The sequence below is a fragment of the Zalophus californianus genome, chromosome 12 (assembly GCF_009762305.2).
Source record: "Zalophus californianus isolate mZalCal1 chromosome 12, mZalCal1.pri.v2, whole genome shotgun sequence".
NCBI lineage: Eukaryota > Metazoa > Chordata > Mammalia > Carnivora > Otariidae > Zalophus > Zalophus californianus.
In genome coordinates, this window is record NC_045606.1 from 64,926,241 (window position 1) to 64,952,029 (window position 25,789).

Sequence of the window (25,789 nt, forward strand, 5' to 3'; positions counted from 1 at the left end):
AGAAGCCCAGGCGCCCGGCGCGAGCGCGCTCGTTTTGTTGTTGTTATGAGGGCGGTCTGGGTCCCCTTTAAGCCGGAAGGCGCAGGACGGAAGTGCGTCACGCGCGGCCCGCCCCGGCGCCCGGCTCAGGCGGTCCAGCAGGAGCCGACCGCCTCGCCTTGACCGCCCGGGGGACAGCCGGCTGAGTTCCGGGTCGCCCCGAAGCCGCTGGCCTGTGCTGGAGCCCCCCTGGCCTGACCGCTCGCTCGGTCCCGTCCCGCAGCGGCGCTCAGGCCTCACCACTAGCTGAGCTGGCGCTAGCACATCCTGTTTTGACCACACCCTAAAGATTTGAGAAGTGTTTCTCCATCCTAAGAGTTTCTCTGCAAAAGTTAGTGTCCTTCCAGATGCGGAATCAAACTTCCGCTCCAAATGTCTTGTGTCGAGTGTCTGCAAAGCACGGTACCAGGAGCTTTGGCCGAGAGACCATGGGATACACTGCGTAAGGAGCAAAGGCTTTCAGTGAGACCTGAGATCTGCCTCTACTTTCCGTGTGACCCTGGCTATCCTTTCTGATCCTCAGTTTAGTTCTCCAAACGGTAATGGCTAACTGCGTGTTGATGAGCAAATGAGCCACGTATGTAAGCCATCTGGTACAGTTCAGGCATATGACAGTCTCTCAAATGTTAATTTCCATCTCTTTCCCCTTAGTCTTCACAGAAGTCGGCAAGTGCTTACTGAGCCCCTACTGTGTGTTTAGTTCAGTGGGAGATGAAGAGGGATGGCAGAGTTATTTTTCTGTTTTACGGCTTAGGCATAGAACGTAAAGGTTATGTCCACTGCCCAAAACTCACTTATTCTATTCTCCATTTTCTGCACGGGTTTGGGGGTCAGTACAGCAAGTTAGACGTGCATTTTCACGGGCTTCCACTTACAGGAGAAGGCAAGCAGGTAATATAGAGAGCTAGTCTTTTTCCCTCTTGCCTTCAGAAGGGTTAGTGAATGTTAGCTACCATTGAGTTAGTGACCAAGGGGAAATTCTTCCTCTCTATAGCTAATGCAGCAGGATCCCTTACACCCTGACTTTCACCTCCTTCTTTGTGGTAGGGCATCTATATCTGAGCCATATCCTCTAAATGCTCTTCAGAAATAAGAGTGAGGCCCCCTTTATTTTTTTGTCTTGTACTGAGGACAGCTTGCTATGACTTGGGTTTTCCATAGCAGACCCAGGTCTTTTTCTACCTAGTATTTAGTCATCCTAATGGAACTTTAACTTAATTCTAGCTAAAAATAGTTTTTCAGACTCCTATACATCTAGGGGTAGCCTGTTTGACCCAGTTCCAGACAATAAGACAAAAGTTGAAGTTGCTACTGGCCCTTTCAAGAAAGGACAGCCACATGTTCTGCAGGCCAGAGCTCATCCTGTCGTACACCTGTTGTTCTTGCTTGAGGAATATGCCAGAGGTGCAGCAGCCATAGTTCAGTCATGAAGCAACAAACAGAACAGAGGCCTGCATTCCAAGGCTGGCAGAGCAGAACAATTGAAAGAGGCTAGATCCTTTATGGCATCATTTTGCGACCATGTAAGTCCTAAGCTGTCTGCCCTAAGACTTCTTTTTTGTCCATTTCCTGTTTGAGCCTGGAAGTTTCCACAGCCACCACCACCTAACCCTACAACTCTTGTCACTTATGCTTGTGACTCAGACTGACTAATGTGGTCATCTCACTTGGTACTGTGAAGTGTACATTTTTAGTGAGATATATATTAATAATTACTAATATTAAGGCAGAATGTGCATTTCACTATTTAAAGCAGAGGTTCACTAGTATGGACAAAAACATTTAAAAATGTAATGAACATTCAAGAGACTGAAATATATAGTTATAAAGATGATATAGAGAAAAATGTTTTTTTTTAATTTCGCAGCCACCTGATTTAAGTGCCTAGAAATGCCTTTTTTTTAAGATTTTATTTATTTATTTGACAGAGAGAGACACAGTGAGAGAGGGAACACAAGCAGGGGGAGTGGGAGAGGGAGAAGCAGGCCTCCCGCCGAGCAGGGAGCCCGATGCCGGGCTTGATCCCAGGACCCTGGGATCATGACCTGAGCTGAAGGCAGATGCTTAGCCAACTGAGCCACCCAGGCGCCCCTAGAAATGCTTTTGATGCTGTTGAATTTGGCTGTAATAAATGATACTAGAATGTGATCCCCTTTTTGTTAAGTATATGTGTGTATAGAACATCATATGAAAGGGTGGTCCCCAAAATATGGATAGTGTTTACCTTGGAATTTGGGGTAGAAAAAATTGTTAGTACTGAGGAGAAGCAACATTGCAGTTACTTAAAGGCTTCTATGAGCATTGAGCTGCCTATTTAGATCATTGTACATGTTACAGATAAATGAAAATGTGAAAGAACAATTGCACATCTCAGTTGCCATTATTGCTTAAAGACAGTCTCCAATGAGAATACTTAAGGGTGTGATGCTAATAGATAATAAAGGATTTGTGGTGGTTAAGACTAAATCTACTTGAACAATATTAACTATTCAATACACATAATTCTAGTAGCTAATTCGGTAGTTCAGGGTGACTTCTGCCAATGAGGTAGCTTTGTTAACAAAGTAAAGCAAATCTAAAAGAAAATTATTTGTAAATCATATGAGTTGATTTCCAGTATTTGTGGGACTTTTTCCAATTCTTTTCATCTTTGGGGTGGGAAGGAGGATAGCTAGAAAAGCGTATATTGATTCGTTCTGTGAGATTCCAATTTCTTCTAAAAATCTAAAGAAAATAAAGTGCTTGTTACTGAACTTTTCTTAACTGAAATTTGGAATATCTTCCAGGAAGGTAAAATGCTTTCTGATGTTGAATAATATAGTTTGTGGTGTTTTGGTATTTTGTTGTTTTTTTTAAATAATCTTGAGAGGAAAGACTTTAGTCAAGTGATGATCTTGCATTTGCAAATTTCAAAGATGATGTTGGCCATCTGGTTTCTGATTCCTTCTATTTCTACTTACACCAAACTTGTCTTTTTTTTTTTTTTAAATGCTGTGCCACACAGTATCTAATCAAATCTTAATCAAGTTCATTGTTTAAAAACAATGAAATCCTACACTTAAAGCCTAGGAAAATTAGCTCGTTTCAACACTACACTTTCAAAATCTTAATGGGTCCCAGATGTTTGATTATAAACCATATTGTGGAAATGGAAGGAAGAAAACCACACATGCATTAAATGCCAAATGGGTGATTTGAGGGATGTGTCATCTAATGAGTTCTCAGAACAGCCCTGAGAGGTAGTGAGGACAGTGAAGCGCAGAAATGCTAAATGTCTTGCCCAAAGTCGCACAGCTAGTTCTGATTCCTCTATAATGCAGACTCTTCCCACTACACTGAACTTTCTTATTTAAATATATTCATACATACCAAGACACATTCAGGGGGAGAAGGCTTTCAGGAACAACATCTTAGAAGTTATCTAGATCAGTTTTCCAGCTACTGCCAGAATCACCGTATCTCTGAAGGATAGTCAGCCAACTTTGACTTGAACCATTCCAAGGAGAAGGAACACTGTTGTTTTTACAACAGCATGACCTGTTGTGAAACAGCCATAGTTATTATAAGCGAATTAAAATATGCCTTCCTATTATTTGTCATTAAGCAACTTTTCTCCTCTTGATGAATCTAAAATATGTTTACTTTTATATCACATGCCAGCCCTTCAAATGAATAAATGCTCTCTATGATTTCTCCAGACTAAAAAGTCCCAGATCCTTCAATCATCCTTAAGAATAGTTTCCAGATCACCCAGAATACTAACTCACCTTTGGACACAGTAGTTTGTATACCCCTCATCAATTATGGTGACTGCAATAAGCATTTAGACACATGATTTCCCTAGAACAGTCTTCATAAGGACACATCTGTATTTCTATTAATTTGTATATTAGTAGAAATCTTCATAAGCTGGTTTAGCAGTTGGATTTCTGCTTTTCAGAAACTATATATTTAGTCAATACTTAGAGTGACCATTTGACTGAGACTGAAGTCTCTCTCTGATAATTCAATCTTGTGACTTACTTATGACAGTCCTTGGAGAAAATTGTAGCCAAATAACATCTCACTGACTTGTTTAGGTGATCAGAGAAGCAGGAAGGGGCAAATCCCTTATACTTTTCACCTTTAGAGAATTTTGACCTAAATGTATGGATTTTCTATTGCTGCAAAACAATATACACCCAAAACCATGGGTCAGAATTTTGGGAATAGGTTAGCTAGTGGTTTTAGTTTGAGTCTCTCATGAAATTGTAGCCAAGATTTCAGCTGGCATTCAGTTATCTGAAGGCAATGTTGGGACTGACTGGAGGTCCTTCTTCCAAAGTGGCTCACTTGTAAGGCTGACAAGCTGGACTGGTTCTTAATGTGAAATCTCACTTCCTACCCATGTAGGTCTCTTCATGGCATTGCTTGAGTGTCCTCACAACATGGCAGCAGGATTCCCCCAGAATGAGAGGTCCAAGAGACAAAGGCAGAAGCAGGAATGCCTTTCATCTTGGACATCACACCTTGTCACCTCCATGGTGCTCTCTTGGTCACAGAAACCAGCCCTGAGTCAGCGTGGGAGGAGAGTACATACAAGCATGAATACCAGGAGGTAAGGACCATCAGTCTCATATTAGAAGCCAGCTACCGTAATGTACCTTACCAAAGCATAACAGGTCATAATAGACACCCCATTCCTTCTATATACAACCATCCAAGTCCAAATCCCAATCATAGTCTTGTTGTTTCACAACTGCTTGCCTTTCCTCTGACATTCTCTCTCTCCCTGGAGATCTTTCACCAATTTCCTCACTCCCAAATTAGAACCATCCTTAACACTATTGGCTCTATTTCTCAAATGTTTATAAGTGTGTATCTTTGTTACTAAAAGCAAACATAGTTGAATTTGGGGATATTACATTTACTATTCTACATTCAAACAAAGTTAAGAATAATCACTAAATTGAACTGGAGAATAGTCATTAGGCCTTACCCGTGGCCTAATCTCTTAATCTGGGTTCAGAGATATACCTTGAATCGTCTACAGAACCATGCACTTATGTACACGTGTGCATTCATCCAGACGAAGAGTCCATGGTTTTTATCAGCTCCTCAAAGGGGCCATTTATAGTGCCTTTCAGAGCCCCCAATAAAATCCAGTCCTCATTGTAAGTTTTTTTCCGGTTAAAGGAAATGGGTTATTGAACCAATTATCAAGTTTTTGCCTCAAAAATCCAAACATACTCTTCACTCCCTGCTTTGTGATAATAGAGATAAACCCTGTAAATAGTTCTCCTTCTCTAGCTGTCAGGAAACTAAGCTTTGTCAGTAGGGGGCACCGGAGGGACACTGGAGGAAGAAGAGCTATCTATCTGTGTAGTGTCGTATGTTCCTTTAGGTAGGCTCTCGCGGCACACCTGACTTCTGCAGCTCTGGGTTCCCACAGTGCCCAGAGGCCTGCGCTGTGTAGCAGTCCCCACGAGCCCTCTCCGACAACTTTGCAGGTAACCCTCATGAACAGCTTCACAAGCAGCCTCCCAGTGGAGACCACCAATACAACACCATCTAGAAACAACTGCCCCTCACACCCCTTAGGCAGCCTTGCACCTTCAGCAAACCGCTTTGAACTCAAATGAGCCACAGTCACTGGACTTCTTTAACAAGGGTCAATCTCAAGCCTAAGCAGTTAGACAATCCCTGTATCTGGTCTTCCTATATTCTTTAGAATTCTCTTCGCTCCTACTAACCAACTTTTTATCATTCCAATTCCCTGTTATAAGGAATAATTCTTTATATTTAACCTTCCATGTTCAAAATATTGTTTGATTTCTCTCTTGATTGGACCCTGATATACAGAATTGGCATCAGTAGTGGTCCCAGGAGATAAACATCCAAAGAATTTAGGAATTGCTTTGGTCATGCCCTTTGGGGGAGCTCCTCCCAGTGGGAAATGAGATAAGGGCATTACAATTAAACTATCACTTGTGATTGATTGTGATGACATGCCAACTGTAGCAAGGGATTGCTCAAGTGTTGATGCACTTGACCATTATGGCAGTTAAGATGACCATCAGGACAGTGGTATGATTCTTCTGAGGGCACTTTAGCACTTATCAAAAGAAAATGACAAACTCATCTTTGAACTCCCAGTTCCAGTCACAGTAGAAGACCAGAATGCTTCCATGAAAGCTATAGAAGAATCTTTTAGTTCTTGCAGACACAGGGATGATACTGATGAAAATCAAGCACAAAATTTTAAGAGTTGCTAAATTATAGCAATAATTGAATTCACATCAAATTTTTCACTTTAAAGTTAGTGTATCGAACGGGATCCTGCAGTTGGAATGGGGACATCTGCTCAGACCCAGATGAAACTGTGAAACTACAAGTCATTCTAAGGCTCCTCGGTTAGTGAAAGTAGCCTGCCCTCAGGAGACTAGCCTCATTGCTTAAAAACTCTATGGTAATCTCATCTGGAGGATGTTTATTCTCCTCAAGGCCCACCATAACCATCCGCTATTGCCTATTGTATCCTCTAGACTTACAACTAGAGTTAAATCTCAGCATGTTTCATGGGGACAGGTACACACCATGACCCAGGAAGAAATAGCTTACACACCAAAATAATGGCAAGCCTTTGGTAACCTGTATCAGCAGAAATTGGGAACACGCATGGCAGTATATTCTAAGAGTGTTAGACTGAGAGGGGTGAAATATAATACTAGATTGGGACAAATTATTCAATATGAGTGTACTTACTAGAGATTCCAGAGTTAATGTGCTAGTTCATTAAACTGAAGGTGGCTCTCACAATTTATTGATTGACTGACTGAAATTTGGACTCAACCATGACATACATTTAATACAGCTGAGATACGAGAGCTTTCCTGGCATGATGTAGATAAAGAAATCCAAGGGCCTAGGGAGATAGGAATGTTAAACTCTATCCTGTGTTACCTTCACACCCACCCACCTCCTCCGACGTTCCATGAGAAGACCCAGAAGGCACGCACTTCACTAAGGTATTGAGAAACACATTACTGAGAGGAGCACCCACATGCTTGTAAAGCTCTGTGGTTGCTCTTGTTTGTAGAGCAAGTATGGCTGAAAGGGGTGCTGCTACTGAGATGAACTCCCTAGTTATGGTGCCAGATGGGAGACAGCACCCTGAAAGGATGGGAATGTTTTCTAGGACACAGTATGGTTTGAATCAGAGACCATTATATGCAGAGAGGCACGTGGATTCTTAGCTCAACTGCAAAGATACTTAATGTCCACCATTTACATAATAATAATTGTGCTAGTCACTATTACAGAGGACTCGCAAGAATAGTAAGATGTACTCGCCTTCGAGGAGTTTGCAACTTAGTCGGAAAAAACAAGAAGCACACAAATGTCTATAAGACACAATAAGTAAGGGGGTGCCCCAGGCCCTTCTGCACCCCAGCCAGTTCATGCCTCAGCCAAAAGCAGAAGAGGAAAGGAAGGGAATATATGTGATCTGTTATATCAAAGTGGGCCGGGGGCAATTTGCAAAAGGCAAACAGTAATTTGACATGATTTTTTCCTTTCCTCGGCCTTTTCCAACTTTTCCTCCCATTTCCCCCAGATTATGTGTTCATTAAAACCCCATCCACTGTCTTTCCCCAGGCCCAACTGAGACTGTTTCAGTTCAGCCACTAGGGAGCTGAGAAGGTGGACCCCACACTACCAGGCATGCATGCCTACCTCCCTCTTATTAATGCCTCTTTTTCACTGTGCCATTCTTAAGGACGACCTCAACCCCTTTCTTCACACTCTACCATCTCTCCCATTTCACTTCCAGTAAGTATGGCAATTTCATTCTGTTGGTAGTGACTTCCTAGTTAATTGTGTTAAGATTCTGAGGCCAGATCTAGGATCAGCAGAATAATTGATTGGTTTGACTAAGAGAAAGAGGGTATGGCAGCTAAGTCAAGTATTTCAAACACTATACACTAGAAACCCATTTCATTCACTCATTCATTCATTCATTCTATGCCTTTTCACACTCCAAAGATTTTGTACTTCTTATCTTGAAAAGTAGTTCCAAAAACATGTATAACAGTTTTTAAATGGTTATAAAAGTGGTCAGGGGTGGGGTGCTTGGGTAGCTCAGTCAGTTAAGCATCTGACTCTTGATTTCGGGTCAGGTCCTGATTTCAGGCTCATCAGGGAGTCTGCTTGTCTCCCTCTCCCTCTGCCCCTCCCCTGGCTCACACGCACACTCTCTCTCTAAAATAAATCTTAAAAAAATAGGGCTCCTGCGTGGCTCAGTCGGTTAAGCGACTGCCTTCGGCTCAGGTCATGATCCTGGAGTCCCGGGATTGAGTCCCACATTGGGCTCCCTGCTCGGCAGGGAGTCGGCTTCTCCCTCTGACCCTCTTCCCTCTCGTGCTCTCTATCTCTCATTCTATCTCTCAAATAAATAAATAAATAAATAAAATCTTTAAAAAAAAAAAGTGGTCAGGGGAAAGGCCATAGTTCTTGAGAAAAATCTTGGCTGAATTCCTATTTTTTACCCTTCTTAGTTTCTTTGTGCATTTCTCTTCATGACTCCCTATGGCTTGTCAACTAGGTGGTGGAGTCTTTGAAACAATAAGCTAGCTTTAAGAAAATTTGTTAAATTCCAGGCTTACAGAGTATAGGACAGCTTCTTGAGTATAGTCTATGTAACACTCATTCTTAAAGAATGCAGGATTTTATCTCCCTGATGGGATTTATGTTTCACAACTTTGATGTTGCCCAGTGCAAAATGCTCAGTTCTGTTGCAAGACTTTGTAACTAAAATCACTTAAGAATGAAAATAAGGCAACTTACCTTTGGTAGAGTGTCTATTACAAATGTGGAGTGTGCTAGGTGCTTTTGTACAGTGATCTCCTTGAATCCCCTCAAGATAAACACTGAGTCCCCATTTTCAAACTTGCCCCATTCTTAGATGCTTTTTTTGTGCTTCCATGTGAAATCTATCACATTTACCATGTGACAATTATCTCTTGATAAGTGTGTTCTTTCTCTTGACTGTGAGCTCCCTGAGGCTAGATATTCTGCCGTAACCATTTTTTATCACTGTTGCCCAGCACAATTCCTATTGTATAACAACAATAAATATTATCAACTAAATGATAAAACTCATTTTACAGAGAAGGGAAAAGAGCTCTAGAGAAGCTAAGTAATTTGCCCAAAGTCACCCAGTTAATAATTGATAGAGCCGTTGATAAAAAAAAGTCCATTAATTTTATGGCACTTCCTATTTGTTCCTATTTAATACCACTTCTAGCTTCTGATTCTGTAGGATTTTTGTGTAACTATCCATATGCTCTTTCATGTGTGTGATAATAGACAATAGAGTGTCTGGTAGAACTACAGGATAGATATCTGGGTCAGTAAGGATCTATACCATGAGATTAGCAAAAAGACTACAGAATTGTCACAGAGACAAAGTTCAGAAGTGATGCAGGGATGTGACTCTTCATACATCTGCTGAGAATCTGAGGGAGCTAAAAGCAGCATCCCTGATTAACTATAAACTTGTTTGTTATCTACCCAGAAAAACAGAGCGAACAACCACAGGAATTTCAGCATTATACCTAATTCTTATCTCCTGTACACTTCCTTCTGTCATTTAATGATTGACCAGACCACAGGCATTTTTCTGATAACTCCCCTGCCAAACTCAATATTTTAATTTGTTATTTGTTATTTTACATGTAACTGGAATCTCCTATAGTTATTATATGCTTGTAGCCTTTTTATCTTGTGTCTATGAAAGCCATTCCTTGGTTAACACAACAATCTTCGGTTCACTCTCACCCCAAAGTACAGCTTACAGAGTAACGCTTCGGGAAGGGAAAAGTTTGAGGCACTCCCTAAAAACCACCCACATTTGTGAGGATGCCAAGGAATTAATGAAAATAAATAAACTTAAAGAAGGAAGAGAGTGTTCTGCATAGTTTGGTACTTTTTCTCAGATTCACGTGAGACATGATCTCTGCTCCCCACCAGTTATGTATTTGTTCTCCAGTTTTTTCAAAATTCCTTTAGAAGCCTCCATTTGGGTACATGATTTCATTTTGACTTATTATTAATAGAAACCATTTTTAGATTGCTATTTTATAGAAATATCATAGGAAAAAAACAAATCAGCTATGATTTTTTTATTAAAAGCTTATTTTTTAACTTTATAAGAAATTTTAGTTGGATTTTTATAATCTCACTGTTAGCAACTATCATTATCTTTTATGTTCCAATTTTCATTATGTATGTATGCATATTTATAATGAATCCATGTATATGTATAGTTTTATAAGGCTGTAATAATAGTATAGTATACATACACTATTTTAGAAATGACTTTTTTCACTTATGAGGTGTTTTTGTAAATTCTTTTTATTTCTATTTGATTACTTTTATATTTTACAAAATCGTATTATCAGTGCTGGAGTTTCAAAATATAATGCTGTATTAACATGCCATAATTTTATTTAGTTGTTTCTCAAGTGATAGGTGAGTTCACAATTTTTCATTAATAAAAATAATACTCCTATAAATATGTTGGTGTGCTTAGCCCTTATTCTTGAAACATATTGCTAGGAGAATGATTACTAAGTCAAAGGAACTGAGCATTTTGTCACTCTTGATACTCATTGATCATTATATTTTTAAATCACTTGAAGTAAAGCTTGAAATGAAAGTAAGAATTTGGCATTATTTTATTTTTAACTTGCTTTAATTCAGCTGTAGTATAAAATGTGTAGTCATCAACATTTTGAAATTCTCTGAAAATATGCCATTTTGTCTATTTTGTTGCAAGCGATACTAGCTAACTATCAAAAAGGCATGGCTGGATTCAGTTCTCTTTCCCATTCTTTGTTTACCCAATGATATATTGGTATCATTCCTTAGTGGGCATTCTCACAGTAGAAAAGATGGCCTACATCTTTAAGACTTATGACTTCCATATATCAGATCTCATTAAAGATTCTGATTATCCTTGCTTGGCTCTGATGCCTACCCTGGACCAATCATTATATCCATGAAGATGTAGTACTCTTATTGGTCCATCTTGGTCTCTTGTTGTTGGAGGGGGGGTGGTGGGAACAAGGCACCGTGACTGACAGCCCTCCTAGGAGCCATGGATTTGGAGAGGTGATTTTCTCAGAGGGGCTATTGGTAGACAAAAACAACATATCCATCATATGTATGACTTATATTGTATTTAAACTTCTTTAAATTTATAAATGTAAATGTAAACTTGACCTATTTAAGATTGTGAAGAATTTTTACTTTCTCTCTTATCTCCCCTTTACTGCATGCTTCTTTCTCCTTTCTCTCAGACCTACCCTCCACTGTCCAGTGACCTAATGTTCTTTCTAACCTGTTTCCTGTCAAAACCTACTTTCAGTTAGCAGAGTTGAAAACAAACTGAAAAATGAAATTAAGACCCAGGTTTCAAATTCCTATCTTTTTTAAAGTTGGTTTGTTTTTATTTTTTTTTAAGATTTTATTTATTTATTAGAGAGAGACACAGCGAGAGAGGGAACACAAGCAGGGGGAGTGGGAGAGGGAGAAGCAGGCATCCCGCGGAACAGGGAGCCCGGTGTGGGGCTCGATCCTAGGACCCTGGGATCATGACCTGAGCTGAAGGCAGATGCTTAATGACTGAGCCACCCAGGTGCCCCAAAAGTTGGTTTGTTTTTAATTGAGGACAATCAGAAAGGAGTAAGAAAGGCAGAATTTTCAGGAGAGGAGGGACATCTGAGCACCTTTAGATACTCCCCTTATACTACGAATTCATTTTTCCCCCTTTATTTTTTTTTTCAAGCCTTCTGATTTTTTTTTTATTACTCAAAAAAGCTTCATTTTTTTATTTAGCTTTCTCACTCTGTGCTTGGGCCTTCAACACTTTCACAACGATTTTCTGCTCCTCGATAAGAAAAGCACGCTTGATCCTGTCACGAACACACTTAGCACACATGGAACCACCACAGGCCCTGCTGACGTGTTTTTTCGTTTTGGACAACCTCATAAGGACTTTAGGTCTCGCAGCACGAACTCCTCGAAGTCGGCCTGGGCACACGCCACATGCAGATTTTGGTGCTTTCCCAACCTTCTTGGTATAAAGGTAAACGATTCTATTACCAGGGGTTCGGGACAGCCTAGTTTTGTTAGAGGCTGTATTATAGGACAGCCTACGACGGTAGGTCAAACGCTGGACCATTCTGAATGCCTACGGACGCCGTCCCCCCCCCCTTTATTTTTTTAAATATTTTATTTGAAAGAGAGAGAGAGAGTAAGCACGAACTGGGGGAGAGGGTGCAGAGGGAGAAGCAGACTCCCCGCTGAGCAGGGAGCCTAATGTGGGGCTCGATCCCAGGACCCTGGGATCATGACCTGAACTGAAGGCAGATGCTTAACCTACTGAGCCACCCAGGTGCCCCTTTTTTCCCCATTTAGATAACTAGTCATATCTTTGGTGAAAAGGATGCAAGAGCTGCCTGGGACCCAGGATCTCACCCTTGAATTCTGTCCATTCAGCTAGTCCCCAGAGAAAATACACATGTAGAAGGAAAGGCTAGCCAATACATGCTCTCTATTCCCATGACACTATTGTGCAACACAGTAGAAGTAGTTAAGAGCTTAGGCTCTGGAGTCAGACCAACCTGTGCTCAAATGTGGCTCTATCACTTATCTATATGATCTTGGGCAAGTGAGTTAACCTCTGGGAGTGTTAGTACTTTTGAATATAAAATAAGGATAATAATTTCTACCTCATGGGTGCTGTGAGGATTAAAAGAGATAAAGCCTGCAGACTGCTTAGTTCAGTGCCTGGCACATAGTAAGACCTCAATAAATGAGAATTGCTTGATGTTGATGATGAAGAAGGAGGAGGAGGAGGGGGAGGAAGAAGGAGGAGGGGGAGGAAGAAGAAGGGGGAGGAGGAGAAAGACAGGAAGAAGCAAGAGGGGAAGGAGAGGAAAGGAAAAGAGGAAGGAAAGAGAAAGAAGAAGAAAGAGGACATCATCTTCTGACCCAAAAGGCCAAATTATAAAGAAACCTCCTTTTCATTTGGCTACAGGTGGGTCTTAGGGCCTAAAATAGTAATCTTCAAAAATTTTTGTTCTTACAGCTCCAAAATAATTTTTTTAAACTGTGAAACCCCTCATGCATTTTTAAGCTGACATCTAAAGTTTTTCATCATGAGTTTAAATAGTTAAAAAAAAGATATTATTCCTGGCATTTTATAAATAGTTTTATTTTCAAATAAAACTGTTATGTCATTTTTAGCTATTCAGTTGCTAGAGCCATTCACTTATCATTATCACAGGGTAATCACAAAAGAAGCCTATACCAAGACATCAAATAATTATACCCATTTTTCTTTCCCTTGGAAGCAACTTGTTAATCTACCAGATTCAGAAAGGGAAATTGAAAATGTGTTCATTTCAAAAGACTTTTGTCATTACCATATGCTTAAAATATATTTTCATAAAAATCTTGGAGGTACAGATTTCACTCATTTATTTCATGCCATTATTTGTTATTATACTTTAATTACCAAAGCCGACCCAAACAGGTATCGGACTGTTTTTTTCTATAGGAAAAGATTAACTTCCTATTCAGTTGATAATATACAGGTTGACAAAGGGTAGTGAATTCTAAGTGTATGAGGTATGTACGTATACACACACAAACGTACATACACACTATATATCTACATACATTCACACATATGGTTTGGAGATCCAGGCCCCATACCAATAAAAGTAGGCTGTCTTCCTCTCATGGGCCCTTTTCATCTTAAAACCACTTCAAAGTCCAGTGCTGTATCAGTCTGACACTGAGGAGTGATCAACCCAAGGGAAAGGACAGGAAACTGAGAAAACGGTTTGAACCACAGCCCATTCCTGTACCCAAACTGTGTTGCACTTGTATTAGACTCCTACTTGGGTAGGTGCAGCTTCCCTCAGAGGTCAGTAAAGGCCCAAGATGTGTGTATGAAATATCACGGTAGAAGTGAGCTAAAATTCAAACCTGAGCTATATTTCCAAATACTGTATAGGAATCAAACATACAATATAAGCATTGCCAATGTGACATGTGATATAATTCCATGAGTTTTTACTATTGGGTTCATAGACCAACAGATTGCAGCTACTTCATGACTGTTCTCTCAGGTGGACACCTGATGTACTGCTTGCAGGAGTGTAAATGAATTCTACATTTCTGGGGCACAATTTGGTAATGCATATCAAAATTGTAAAAGAGGACTGTAATCAGGAAGGGGTAGGGATGTATTCTGAGGGCCAGTAATATTCAATTTCTTGACTTGGGTGGTAGATACACTTGTTTACTTTATAACTGTTGGTTAAAGTATGTAAGTCGATTGTATTTTTTCTCTATGTTATATTTCACAATTTAAAAATTGTTACAGGGGCGCCTGGGTGGCTCAGTTGGTTAAGCAACTGCCTTGGGCTCAGGTCATGATCCTGGAGTCCCTGGATCAAGTCCCACATTGGGCTCTCTGCTCGGCGGGGAGTCTGCTTCTCCCTCTGACTCTCCCCCCTCTCATGTGCTCTCTCTCTCTCAGATAAATATTTTAAAAAATAAATAATTTTTTTTAAAAATTGTCGCAAAATATACCTATTTGGCTATTCACTTTAAATAATGATTCCATAGTTTAAAAAGAATGTAGGAATATTCTAGATCATTGTTTAAAATAGCAAAAAATGAAAACTAAAAATCCAGTACTGAGGGTTTGGTTAAATAAAGCATAGCATAACCATATACTGCAATATTATACAGCTTTTTTAAAATTACGTACAGATAAATATGTACTGAGATAGAAGTGGTTCATGGCATAAGGTAAAAAACAAACTGCAAAGATTATGTTTGGCAAAACCCCTTTTCATTTGAAAATTATATAATCCATATATGACAGACAATTTCTGGAAATACGTTAACCAAAATATCAATAGTGGAATTGTGGTGAATTCTGCATATCCATGTTTTCTATCCATGTTTTCTACTATCCATACTTCTTTCTGCCTATCCATGTTTTCTAATTTTTCTAAATAAATTTGTTTTACTATTTTGATAAGAAAAAAGTAATTTTTAACTTGTAAAAGCTCACTTATCACTTAACCAACTGAGCCACCCACGCGCCCAAAAGCTCACTTATCACTTGATTCAGCAGCAAGCCGTGTTGGCATTATTCTCAGTTTTGGCCTTTCTTATTTTTAAATAAAATATACATTTTACAAGGACAACCAGTTCTTTTCATAAACCCTTATATTTTGGGGCACCTGGATGGCTCAGTTGGTTAAGCATCTGTCTTCAGCTGGGGTCGTGAGGCTCCCTGCTCAGCAGGGAGCCTGCTTCTCCCTCCCTCTCTGCCTGCCACTCCCCCTGCCTATGTGCGCTCTCTCTCTCTCTCTGTCAAATAGATAAATAAAATCTTAAAAAAATAAATGCTTATATTTTAAGATTTTATTTATCTATTTGACAGAGAGAGACAGTGAGAGCAGGAACACAAGCAGGGGGAGTGGGAGAGGGAGAAGCAGGCTTCCCGCTGAGCAGGGAGCCCGATGTGGGACTCGATCCCAGGACCCTGGGATCATGACCTGAGCCGAAGGCAGACGCTTAATGACTGAGCCACCCAGGCGCCCTAAATGCTTATATTTTAAAATACTAATGTATTTTGTTTATTGACAATCTGGATGGAGTCAGACATGAGGCTTTAAGTTAATTTCATGTTTTAAGTTTTAATCTCTATAAGGAACATTTTCTAAAATCAAAACTGATACTAAAAAAGTAACCTACTTTGGTGGTTTAAAAAACTACTTTTTTTTGGAGAGTAAGCAGGATTGAATGATATTTTTATTTTAAAAATTTGCTCACAAATTCTTCAGAATTTTAGATGAAGACCTAATTTGAGAGTTATATTCAAGTTACGGATTTCATATTTACTATCACATTATTAAATTTATTCTTAGAGGTACTTAGTGTCGTATTTTCATGAGGAAATATACTCATCTGTAGAACAGGAAACAGAATGAACCATGAAATGCACTATTGCTGTGGTTAACCACATTAGCCACTGGGTGGCTCTACTGTTTCACTCCATTCACTATCTCTGCCAGTGGAAGTTTCCAATAAAACCAAAGATGAAGAGTAAGGCTTTATTTACAGAATGCTTAATTAGGAACTGATGCAGCATTTACATTCTCAACATTTTATTTAGAAACAGTTCTGCTTGTGTATGCAGTATTTTCTTGTGTTCTTTGATAACGGCATTTGATCTGCCGAGAAAAGGAAAGGAGAAGCTTTTTTTCCTTTTTTTCCTTAACGTTTCATCATTTCCTATTCCAATTTTTTAATCAGAACCAAAAATTCTTCATTTGTGACATCTTAGCTATTTTCATAGCTATCATTTTCAGAGTCCTATAATAAAATAATACCAGTAAAAACAAAGAAAGTTACCACTAGACAGGAACTTAGTATCTTCTTTTGGAAAAGTAGAAAGCTACCTCTTTTGGAAAGGTAACTTCTGCCTCTGAAAAAATGTCATTGTGTTCTGGTAAGGACTCGTGAATAGAAGATAGAAATAAACCCCAGAGATGCAGTGTTAGCCTCTGAATAAGGGATCCTTAAGGCTAAATCTCCCTGGAATCACAGATCTGTACCTTGAGTCTAATCATAATTGAGAAACCTGACCTCAATTTTTATTTCTCGATGCCATTACATTTGCATTTCATGCATTGATGATAAGCTTTTTCTCCATCCTCTCTTTTAGTCTAATTTTTCAACCCTAAACCTATCACTTTCTTCTGTGTTCTTGGTTCCTTTTCAATTTCCTATCCCCATCTTTTTCTTTTTTGCTGTCCCTTTTCATTTGCTAGGTCGAGCATATAATTTTTGAATGAGAGTCATTGTTTTAAAAATTCTACTTTAGCCCTGAATCATTCCTTCAGGGGAAAGGAATTCTAGAAATCTAACATAAATGGTTCAGAGTCTCAGATGTCCCTAAATGTGAACACAATTACGTGAATACTTGAGTTAGTAATCACTGCTATTTAATAAATTAGCTGTATAACTGATTTACTAATCTGCTTGGGAAAACTAATGAATGATGGGATCAGATAAAAAAAATTTGAATTCAAACAGCAGCGAAATTAGAGAACATATTTTTGATTCTACACACTATAGAGTAACTAAAAACAGAACTTGGTGTGGACTACAGAACTCCAAGCGAGAAAGTAGAAATTAAACAAGTTCACCTTATCAGGAAAAAAATACAGTCATGACTTAGAGAATACACCGTTTTAAACATGTTCAAATAGATAAGGAAGAAGAACTAATGTAGGATCTTGGATCCCAGGTTTGGGAATGATTTAATCTTGTATAATTCATAGAGTTCTCTGTAAAAGGGGAGAGAAATAAGGAATCTGATTGGTGATCAGGGAGAGAATAAATCACAGCTATCATCCTACCCAGAGAAGATAAATGCACACAAAACCCTAGAAGCCCAGTCATGTCATACATCCCAAGGGTGGGTCAAATCCCTATGCTGGCTGTCACATATGTCAATAGTACTATCTCCCCAGTCAAAAACAAGCGTATTTGCGTAGTGTGGGAGCCAAATGGCAGCAACCACACCCACCCTAGAGGCTTCATTATTTCCCATGTCTTCTGGGATTAGACATATTTTTTGAATGAAACTCTGCAGTGGCTGAATCTCATGGAACACCAGTTTATATTTGAATTACAACTCTTAAATGGGGCTAAATCTATAACATTCTTCATCCATAAATAGACTTGTGTCAACAAAGTTTTAGATCAAAAATGTTTTTAAATATTCCTAAATGTCTCATTTGTGCAAATATTCAGTTTCCTCTTGCTGCAACCTGAGTCCATTATTATTCCTTTTTAATAATGAGATGTTTCCAGGATATAGAAAATTATAAAGAATCATAAGATGAACTTCCAGGTGCCCATTATACAGCCAAGACAATTTTTTTTTTAATATTTTATTTATTTATTTGACAGAGAGAGAAAGACATCGAGAGAGGGAACACAAGCAGGGGCAGAGAGAGAGGGAGAAGCAGGCTTCCTGCCGAGCAGGGAGCCTGATGCGGGGCTCGATCCCAGGACCCTGGGATCATGACCTGAGCCGAAGGCAGACGCTTAACGACTGAGCCACCCAGGCGCCCCGAGCCAAGACAATTTTTGACATTTTCCTTATTTGCCTGAGCATTTCCCTAAGAATTTTTTAATACAACTAAAATATTTTAGATACAGAAGAAATCCCTGGTACCATCTCTTCTAACCCCACTGCTCATCATCCTTCCCTTCAAGTAACCACTACCAAGAATTTGGCGTTTATCATCCCATGCATGTTTTTATAGCTTGACAACATATGTATGTATTCCTAAATAAAATATATATAAATGAACATTTTAACCTTTTCTAAAAAATAGCACCATATTGTATATAGCCTTCTGCAATTTGCTTTTTTTACTTAACATTGTATTTTTAAGATTTACCCATTTTGAGAATATTACTCAGCCATAAAAAAATGAAATCTTGCCATTTGCAACAACATGGATGGATTGAGAGGGTATAATGCTAAGTGAAATAAGTCAGAGAAAGACAAATGCCATGATTTCGTTCATATGTGGAATTTAAGAAACAAAACAAGCAAACAAAAAAAGAAGACAAACCAAAAAAACTCCTAACTACAGAGAATAAACTGATGGTTACTAGAGGGGAGGTAGGTGAGAAGATGAGTGAAATAGGTGATGGGGATTAAGAGCACACTTACTGTGATGAGTGCTGAGTAATGTAGAGAATTGTCAAATCACTATATTGTACACCTGAAACTAATATAACACTCATTGTATGTTAATTAGGCTGGAATTAAAAATAGATAGGGGTGCTTGGGGGGCTCAGCCGGTTAAGCGTCTGCCTTCAGCCCAGGTTATGATCTTGGAGTCCTGGGATTGAGCCCCATGCCAGGCTCCCAGCTTAGCGGGGAGCCTGCTTCTCCCTCTCCCCCCTGCTCATGCTCTCGCATGCACGCTCGCTCGCGCTCTCTCTCATTCAGATAAATAAATTGTAAAAATCTTAAAAATTAAAAAAATATAGATAAATGATTTCTCCATTTTGCTACATTTACCATCAGTCTTCATTTGTTCTAATTTAGACCTGCAGCTCAGTTCTCTCTGATTTTGCTTATTCATTAGGCAGTTTGGCCTTACAGAAGTTTACCATTTAGTGGAGGAAACAATTTTTGAAACAGCCATGATTTTAATCTTATCTGTTTACCATGGAAAAACAGACTAAGAAAAATGGTCTGTTTTCAGTCTTTTTCATGTAGTTTCCAAAGATGACCTAGGCTATTCAGGTAATTCATACCCCCAAAAGTTTTTCTATGTGTAATGAACACCAATAAATGCATTTTGGAGCTGTTGGGCTGTATGGTAGAGTGGAGAGTTCTTGTCCCTGGGAGTTAGTGGTCTTACAGTCTTGTCCTGACTCTACTGTCTTCAGCACTTTATCTATAGTCCTCTGGGCTCTCAATTTTCTCATCTATAAAATGAATCAGTTGGACCAGATCCTCTGGGCACGAATTTCAATGATCTGTGAAATAGTTAAATAAAAATTATAAAGGCTTAAAATTTATTTTAAGTGCTGTGCTTTAGAATTTCATTTTCTGTCTGAAATAAAATTTTATTACAGTCCTTTGATAAGGAAACTGCATAATGTATGAATACCCATTTTTTAGGACATAGAGTGTATTTAACTATTTAAATTAGTATGTAGGTGTATAGTTAAAATTTTGACTTCATGACATACTTTGTTCACATCTGTAATCTATATGTAGGCAAATTGTAAGGACTGCAGATGGGAGTGTATAGTATTAGAATCACCTGCAGATATTTGGCAGTTTCAGTTACTCTTCCTGGACCCTTCAAATATAAGAGTAAGGTCTTTTATTAAAGCTGCAACCTGTAGAATCCTCCCTCAATCCTTTATCAGGAAAATAAAATAAGTCATGTTAGAGGATTTTTGAATTTCTGATTGTAGATATCAATAACTATCAGTCTGGAAAATGGCCGAGCATAATAAAAAATATAATCTTATAACACTGGAAGCTTTATAGTAACACAAAAATGCCACCCCTCTATCTCCCTCATCCTCCCACTCCTACCAACTCCTGTCCACAATTTCAAAAGAGACACGAGAAAATCCTTTTAAGGGGCGCCTGGGTGGCTCAGTCGTTATGTGTCTGCCTTCAGCTCAGGTCATGATCTCAGGGTCCTGGGATCGAGCCCCGCATCGGGCTCCCTGCTCAGCGGGGAGTCTGCTTCTCCCTCTCCCACTCCCCCTGCTTGTGTTCCCTCTCTCTGTTTCTCTCTCTGTCAGATAAATAAATAAAATCTTTAAAAAAGAAAATTCTTTTAAACCACCATTTACCTTGAAGTAAATTTAAAAAGTGTGATCAGGGATAGAAACAACATAGGTGCTAAGAGTGTGAAAATAAATCTTGATGATTGCCCAAGTATCTAATAACTTGTCCACCAATACTGTGTTTAAAAAATATAAATTTTCATGAATAACAGATTATAATGATGATTTGCCTTTGAACAACCTGTTTCCCACTCCTTTTTAGTATGGAAGCATCCCTCACTTATTGCTATGGGGAATTGCCCTATTTTGTCTTGTTTCAGAAAGAAACCATCTAATTTTGTGGAAAACCATCCTCATCACATAATGTTTTGGTCCATTTTTTTCCCAGGATTTTTGCACTCGAATAGCAATTACATCATCTCTTGGGGATATGATAAAATTACGTTAAAAACTCATGTTAAAGCTGCAGATTTCCTTTACTGCTCTACCTAACAGCCTTACTCCCAGAGAATTCACAAATTACGTTTAAGGAATAAGAGAACTTCCTTTCTTCATTTTATTCTCATTAAATCTTCTAGGACATTGATTAATTAAAGAGGATTGGTCTATTAAAGTGTGTCCATTAAGTGTGTAGGGCATGCTATCGTCAAATGCCAGGGCTCTGAATGGGTAAGATTTCATGGTCAAGTATAGCTCTCTTAATACTCACAATCTCCTTCTAGTGCCTCCTCACTCCCACGGTCTTCCATTTCACTGCTCTTCGTTCTTGCTCCTACCAATACCTCCACTTAGATTCTCGCATCCCACCTCCTTTCCCATAACTCCTTCCTCTCAGTAAGTTTCACTTTTCCCACCTACATTTAGCCGCATCTGCTCTGATCTGTAGGCATATTTTGCCTTAAACCCTAGGCAGGTGAACAGAGGCAACACTATCAACCTGTCCAAGAAGCGCTGCAATTATGGAGGGTAGATAAGCAGGTGGTAGCAAGAGCATCCAAGTGAATCTGAGCCAGGCCTGGGGACCCGCCGGGCTGGGCCACTCGCAGGCATTAACGAGACGGCAACACGAAGGAGGCCTCACCGTTACTGTAATTGCTGAGAGCAGGAAGGAGGGGGCAGCAAGGGGGAAGGAATTCTCGAAGAAAAAGTGGAAAACCAAGATTAGAATCCCAGGAAGATCAAGTACCAGTGCCACGTCCCACAGGTTGGGGGAAGGACCAAAGTCGGTGTGGGAGAGCCAAGAGTTTAGCTTGTGCTTTGGCTTTATCAGTACTCGGGCGCACTCACACGCAAGTACCAGCAGCTGAGCTGATAGCTGCCAACATAGGCAGAAATCAAGCGTGTAAGGGAAAGCGTGAGGGTGGAGGAGCCCACCCCAGGAGTTGTTGAGGCCCAGCTTAGGAAGCAGCTGGCAAAACCGGCAGAGGCTGCTGGGCCGATCAGGCACCAGGAATGAGAGAAAGGCTGGCACAGGTGAACGGCAGCTACTGGGCAGGACAAACCAGCTTGGCCAGTGCCACAGCCGAGGCCATGCTAGGCTTGGATCAGGGAGGTTGAGGCAAATATGAGAAAGTAGAAGAGACCAAATAGGTAAGCCAAGGTAGCGAGTGGCCAGCATGAACAGACATAGGGCAGGCCGGATGGCTGTTACTATGTGTCCAATTTTCCAGCTGTGATCAAATAACCGAATTAAAATGTAAGTCACTTTAGGTCAAGGTCAATTTGAATTCTATGCTTTGCTGGTGATACAGGATCATTAACTGCATCAATAATGCCCATGCTAAACCCATTCTGAAATAGGGGCAATTGTATCCTTTATTGTTGGTCTGGATGTGTTCAACAAAAAGGAAATGATGAAGGCAAAACCGTGCAACTATTTTATTTATTTTTTTAATTTATTTTTAGAGAGAGAGAGTGCACACATGCACAAGCAGTGGGGGAGGGGCAAAGGAAGAGGCAGAGAGAATTTGCCTGAGGCCTGGCTCAGTCTCAAGACCCTGAGGTCATGACCTGAGCCAAAACCAAGAGTCAGACATTCAACCTACTGAGCCACCCAGGCACCCCACCATGCAGCTATTTTTAAAACTGATGCTCATTAATTAATCTCTTGAGGAGATTTAACTTGACAATGTTGAGATTCATGTAACTTTATGTCAAGAATACATTTTCCAGAAATAATTTATTTCAGTTGGTCACATTTTTATCTTACACTAAAGTGTTAAGTTTAATTTAGTGTAAATATCTACCATTTGAATACTAACATAATCTTTCTCCTTACACAAAAAATAAAAGAACATTTATGTATGTGCACATGTATGCATCAAGACTAAAAATTAAACGTAGGTTAAAGCCTTTAGCTAAGAAAAACGATTGGCAAATTCACAAGTTAGAATTTATAATTCCATTGTGAAGTTAACTAACTTGTTAGTGTAAATAAGATTGTCAGCATATCAAAAAGGTAATCCGGTCTCAGTTGTAACTACAGATTGCAAATCTTGGGTCAGTTCAAATTTTTACCAACAGATGCCAGTGACTTTACTGAAAGCAGAAAATTAGAATGGAAATGGAAGTGTAAACACAACCCCCGTTGATGAACATGCTCACTGTACTTCCTTAATATGATACTAACAAATATTCAGCTTTTGAGTTGATCAGTGATATATTCAACATATCACAGGAGCATAATTTTTAAAATGATTTGTCCAAAGTTTCTATCAATCCATCCTAGCAACAGAGCCAAGTGTTAGAGTTATTGCCGCCTGAGTTACAACAGCTGCCCTGGGAATCTTGCGCAAACAGCAAGTTAACTGTTATTCACAGTACTATCTGGTCTTTCCCACCCCCAAACATACACAAAAGATTTTTGTCATTCTTGGCATTGAGCAATAGAAGTAGCAAGACATGCCAGTAGAACTCCAAAGGCAGAATGTCCTTCCACCTGTTTTATGCTGTAAGACAGACTTCCAAGTACGAGGCGGTGTGGAGGGCTGTTTCCTTGAATGGCAGCTGAATGCACCAGCAGGATCCTTGGCAGCAATGCCCAGGCACTGAAGCTGGGCATTCAGGAGAGCTAAATGGAGAAAAGAAACTTGAGCAAACCGCTTCCTGGAACACTGAGAACCTAAATGGGAAATTAAGAACTACCAGATTCTCTCTATCCTTACACCAGCCAAGGTCAGATTTCCAAGCTCCTATTTATTCTAATTTTTCCCCCAAAAAAGTGCTATGGCAATTTATGAAGATAATAATTATTTTTTTCTTTGAGAAAATGGTATTGCTTACTGCTTTATTATGCTCTTACTTGAGAATTTTTTCCCCATCCTAAAGTAACAACTTTGTACCACAAAAAAGGTTCATCTAGGGAGACATGTGACTTATTCTGCATCTCAAAGGCACAGCTCCTTAGGTAAAAGGCATCGGATACTCCAGTTTGCTTTTTGGACATCGAGGTATCACATTAACAGAAAGCTGGGGCGAAAGTCTTGGCAGACAAAACTGTCCCCACCCGGCAGGACGCCTAGACAGGGAGAACTTGGGGCGGGAATAACTCCCACAGTGCAGCACGAGGACAAACTGATAGCAAAAAACCTACAAGTCACAGGTTTGTGTTAATTTTGAGCCATCTGCCTGGTGCCATCCGGAACGCTAGTGTCAAACCTAGAAGCTTAGCCGTTTCAGAACGTAATAACTGCAGTCTGAGGGGGCAGGGGAGAATTCCTCCTGCTACTTTCAGTTTTTCAGGAGGCTTCAAAGTAATTGTTTACTTAAAGCCTCAAGGATGACTTTTAGTTGGAAAAAAATAAAAACCTCTTGATTCCTTGATTTCCTTTTGGGAAGATAAATTCATTGTTACTTAACAAATGTGTTTGCTTCTTGTCAAAGCAGGGATTCTGTGGGGGAAATCACATTAAAGGGGGTTTTCAGTGGGGAAGAGATTAGAAAACACTGTCCTACAGAAAACTGTTTTAGGGATGTAAATTTTCAAGTTGTTTTCATAAACATTTTGCAAACAGTGGCTTATTTCCCATTATGCTTGCATCTCATTCAATCAAAGCACTGAAGATTTACAAAGCTTGTTGGAGGAGTGGCTGTGGGAAATTCCAGAGCTGCTGCCGCCTGTGGAGACTTCCTTTACTCTGTGTCTCAGATCCCAGACACTCAGATCCAGATCCCACGGTCTGATTTGCCAGAGTTGCAAGGAAATGATAGAAATTCAGTAGAAGTAGACCTTGCTGCCAGGCAGCCTTCTCATAACGTTAGGGATTCTTCAAAGAGATTTTACCAAAGCAGAGGCAGAGCATGCATATGGACTTACCCAGATTCAAGAAATGGGGGCAACAACGTTTCTTATTTGATCTCCTCTCATTTCATCGGTGAGAACAAAATCCGTTGTTTTCAGTTGGCACCAAAGTGTATTTATTCATTAACGCACCATGCGTTGCTCACGTACCCATCCTTTGCCAGGCTCCGTGCTAAGTCCTGGGGAAAGATGAATAAGACTCACAGTGCCACAAGCAGGGTTATCAAAAACTGACCTCATTCTGGGTTGCTTGGACGAGCCAGCTGGGACCTGGGCTCCTCACTTCCCACAGAAGGGATTGCACCCAAACTTATAATGGAACCAGTTTCTCCCTTCCATAGAACCAAGGTCCTCAAGTGTTGGACAACTGGTTTTCCCAGGCAGCTCCCATAAAGACATAGTATCTAACCCCAGACTGGATGATATCCAAGAAGTTTGATTATCCCCCCACCATCTAGGTCATTCTCACTCTTGCCCAATAAAGAGAGCAGCGAGGGAACAAGTTCCCTTCCCTGGAATGTCCACCCATGGTGTGTCCAGCAGAGAATTATGGTCCATCTCTTCTGTTCTCTCGTTCATTCTTGCTTTGTAAATTTCCCCAGTAAAGCCTTTGAGATCTCATGGAATTCATCACGAACCTTGTTGCATGACAGGTGATGAACCTGAAAGCATCCATCTTATAGAACAATGCTTCCCAGCTTCTGTAATGCTACTCAGCACCATGCTGAAATCACCTGTTCCCTAACAAATCCTGTCCTTTGACACAAAGGATTTAATGTTCAGTTCTGGTGGGACCTGACCAAGGGAGGGAGTTGGGAAACACTTCAGGGGGTCAGTGCTAACTTCCCAGCAGAGGAGTGAGGAGTTTGTGCCATGGAATTCCAGGGTTCCTTCTCTAACTGCTCAGCTCCTGTGGACCATGCCTACATTAAGCCTCCCACAACCATTGATCACATACATGTTTGTTTCATGAGTTCATTGGTTTAGTCACATAATTAGAGCTGTCACATAATCAAGGGCCTTGAAATGCTCTCT

The 25,789-nt window shown here is 39.9% G+C and overlaps 2 protein-coding genes across 9 annotated transcripts in view; one reads left to right on the forward strand and one right to left on the reverse strand.

Annotated features, from left to right (window-relative positions):
- Positions 1–203: 203 nt before the first annotated feature.
- Positions 204–25,789, forward strand: part of LOC113911348 — a 41,514-nt gene continuing 15,928 nt past the window's right edge. For 2 of the 8 annotated variants that reach the window (XR_003516444.2, XM_027573863.2), the window contains exons 1-2: positions 204–1,562; positions 4,432–4,636. Coding sequence is in view for 7 of the 8 variants with exons in the window: in XM_027573863.2 (XP_027429664.2) it covers positions 4,523–4,636 (114 nt within the window). In the remaining variant the exon portion in view is untranslated. The remainder of the gene's footprint in view (positions 1,563–4,431; positions 4,637–25,789) is intronic. The other 6 variants (XM_027573868.2, XM_035723304.1, XM_027573864.2 and 3 more) reach the window with 5 other exon arrangements.
- LOC113911350 (60S ribosomal protein L34-like) lies at positions 11,890–12,284 on the reverse strand. The gene has a single exon (XM_035723305.1). It carries the CDS (start codon positions 12,260–12,262, stop codon positions 11,909–11,911), a length of 354 nt encoding a protein of 117 aa, XP_035579198.1. The 5' UTR covers positions 12,263–12,284; the 3' UTR covers positions 11,890–11,908.

Bases quoted from the DNA above. Each gene is read 5' to 3' on its own strand.
- LOC113911350 (XM_035723305.1), bottom strand. From the start codon at position 12,262: ATGGTCCAGCGTTTGACCTACCGTCGTAGGCTGTCCTATAATACAGCC.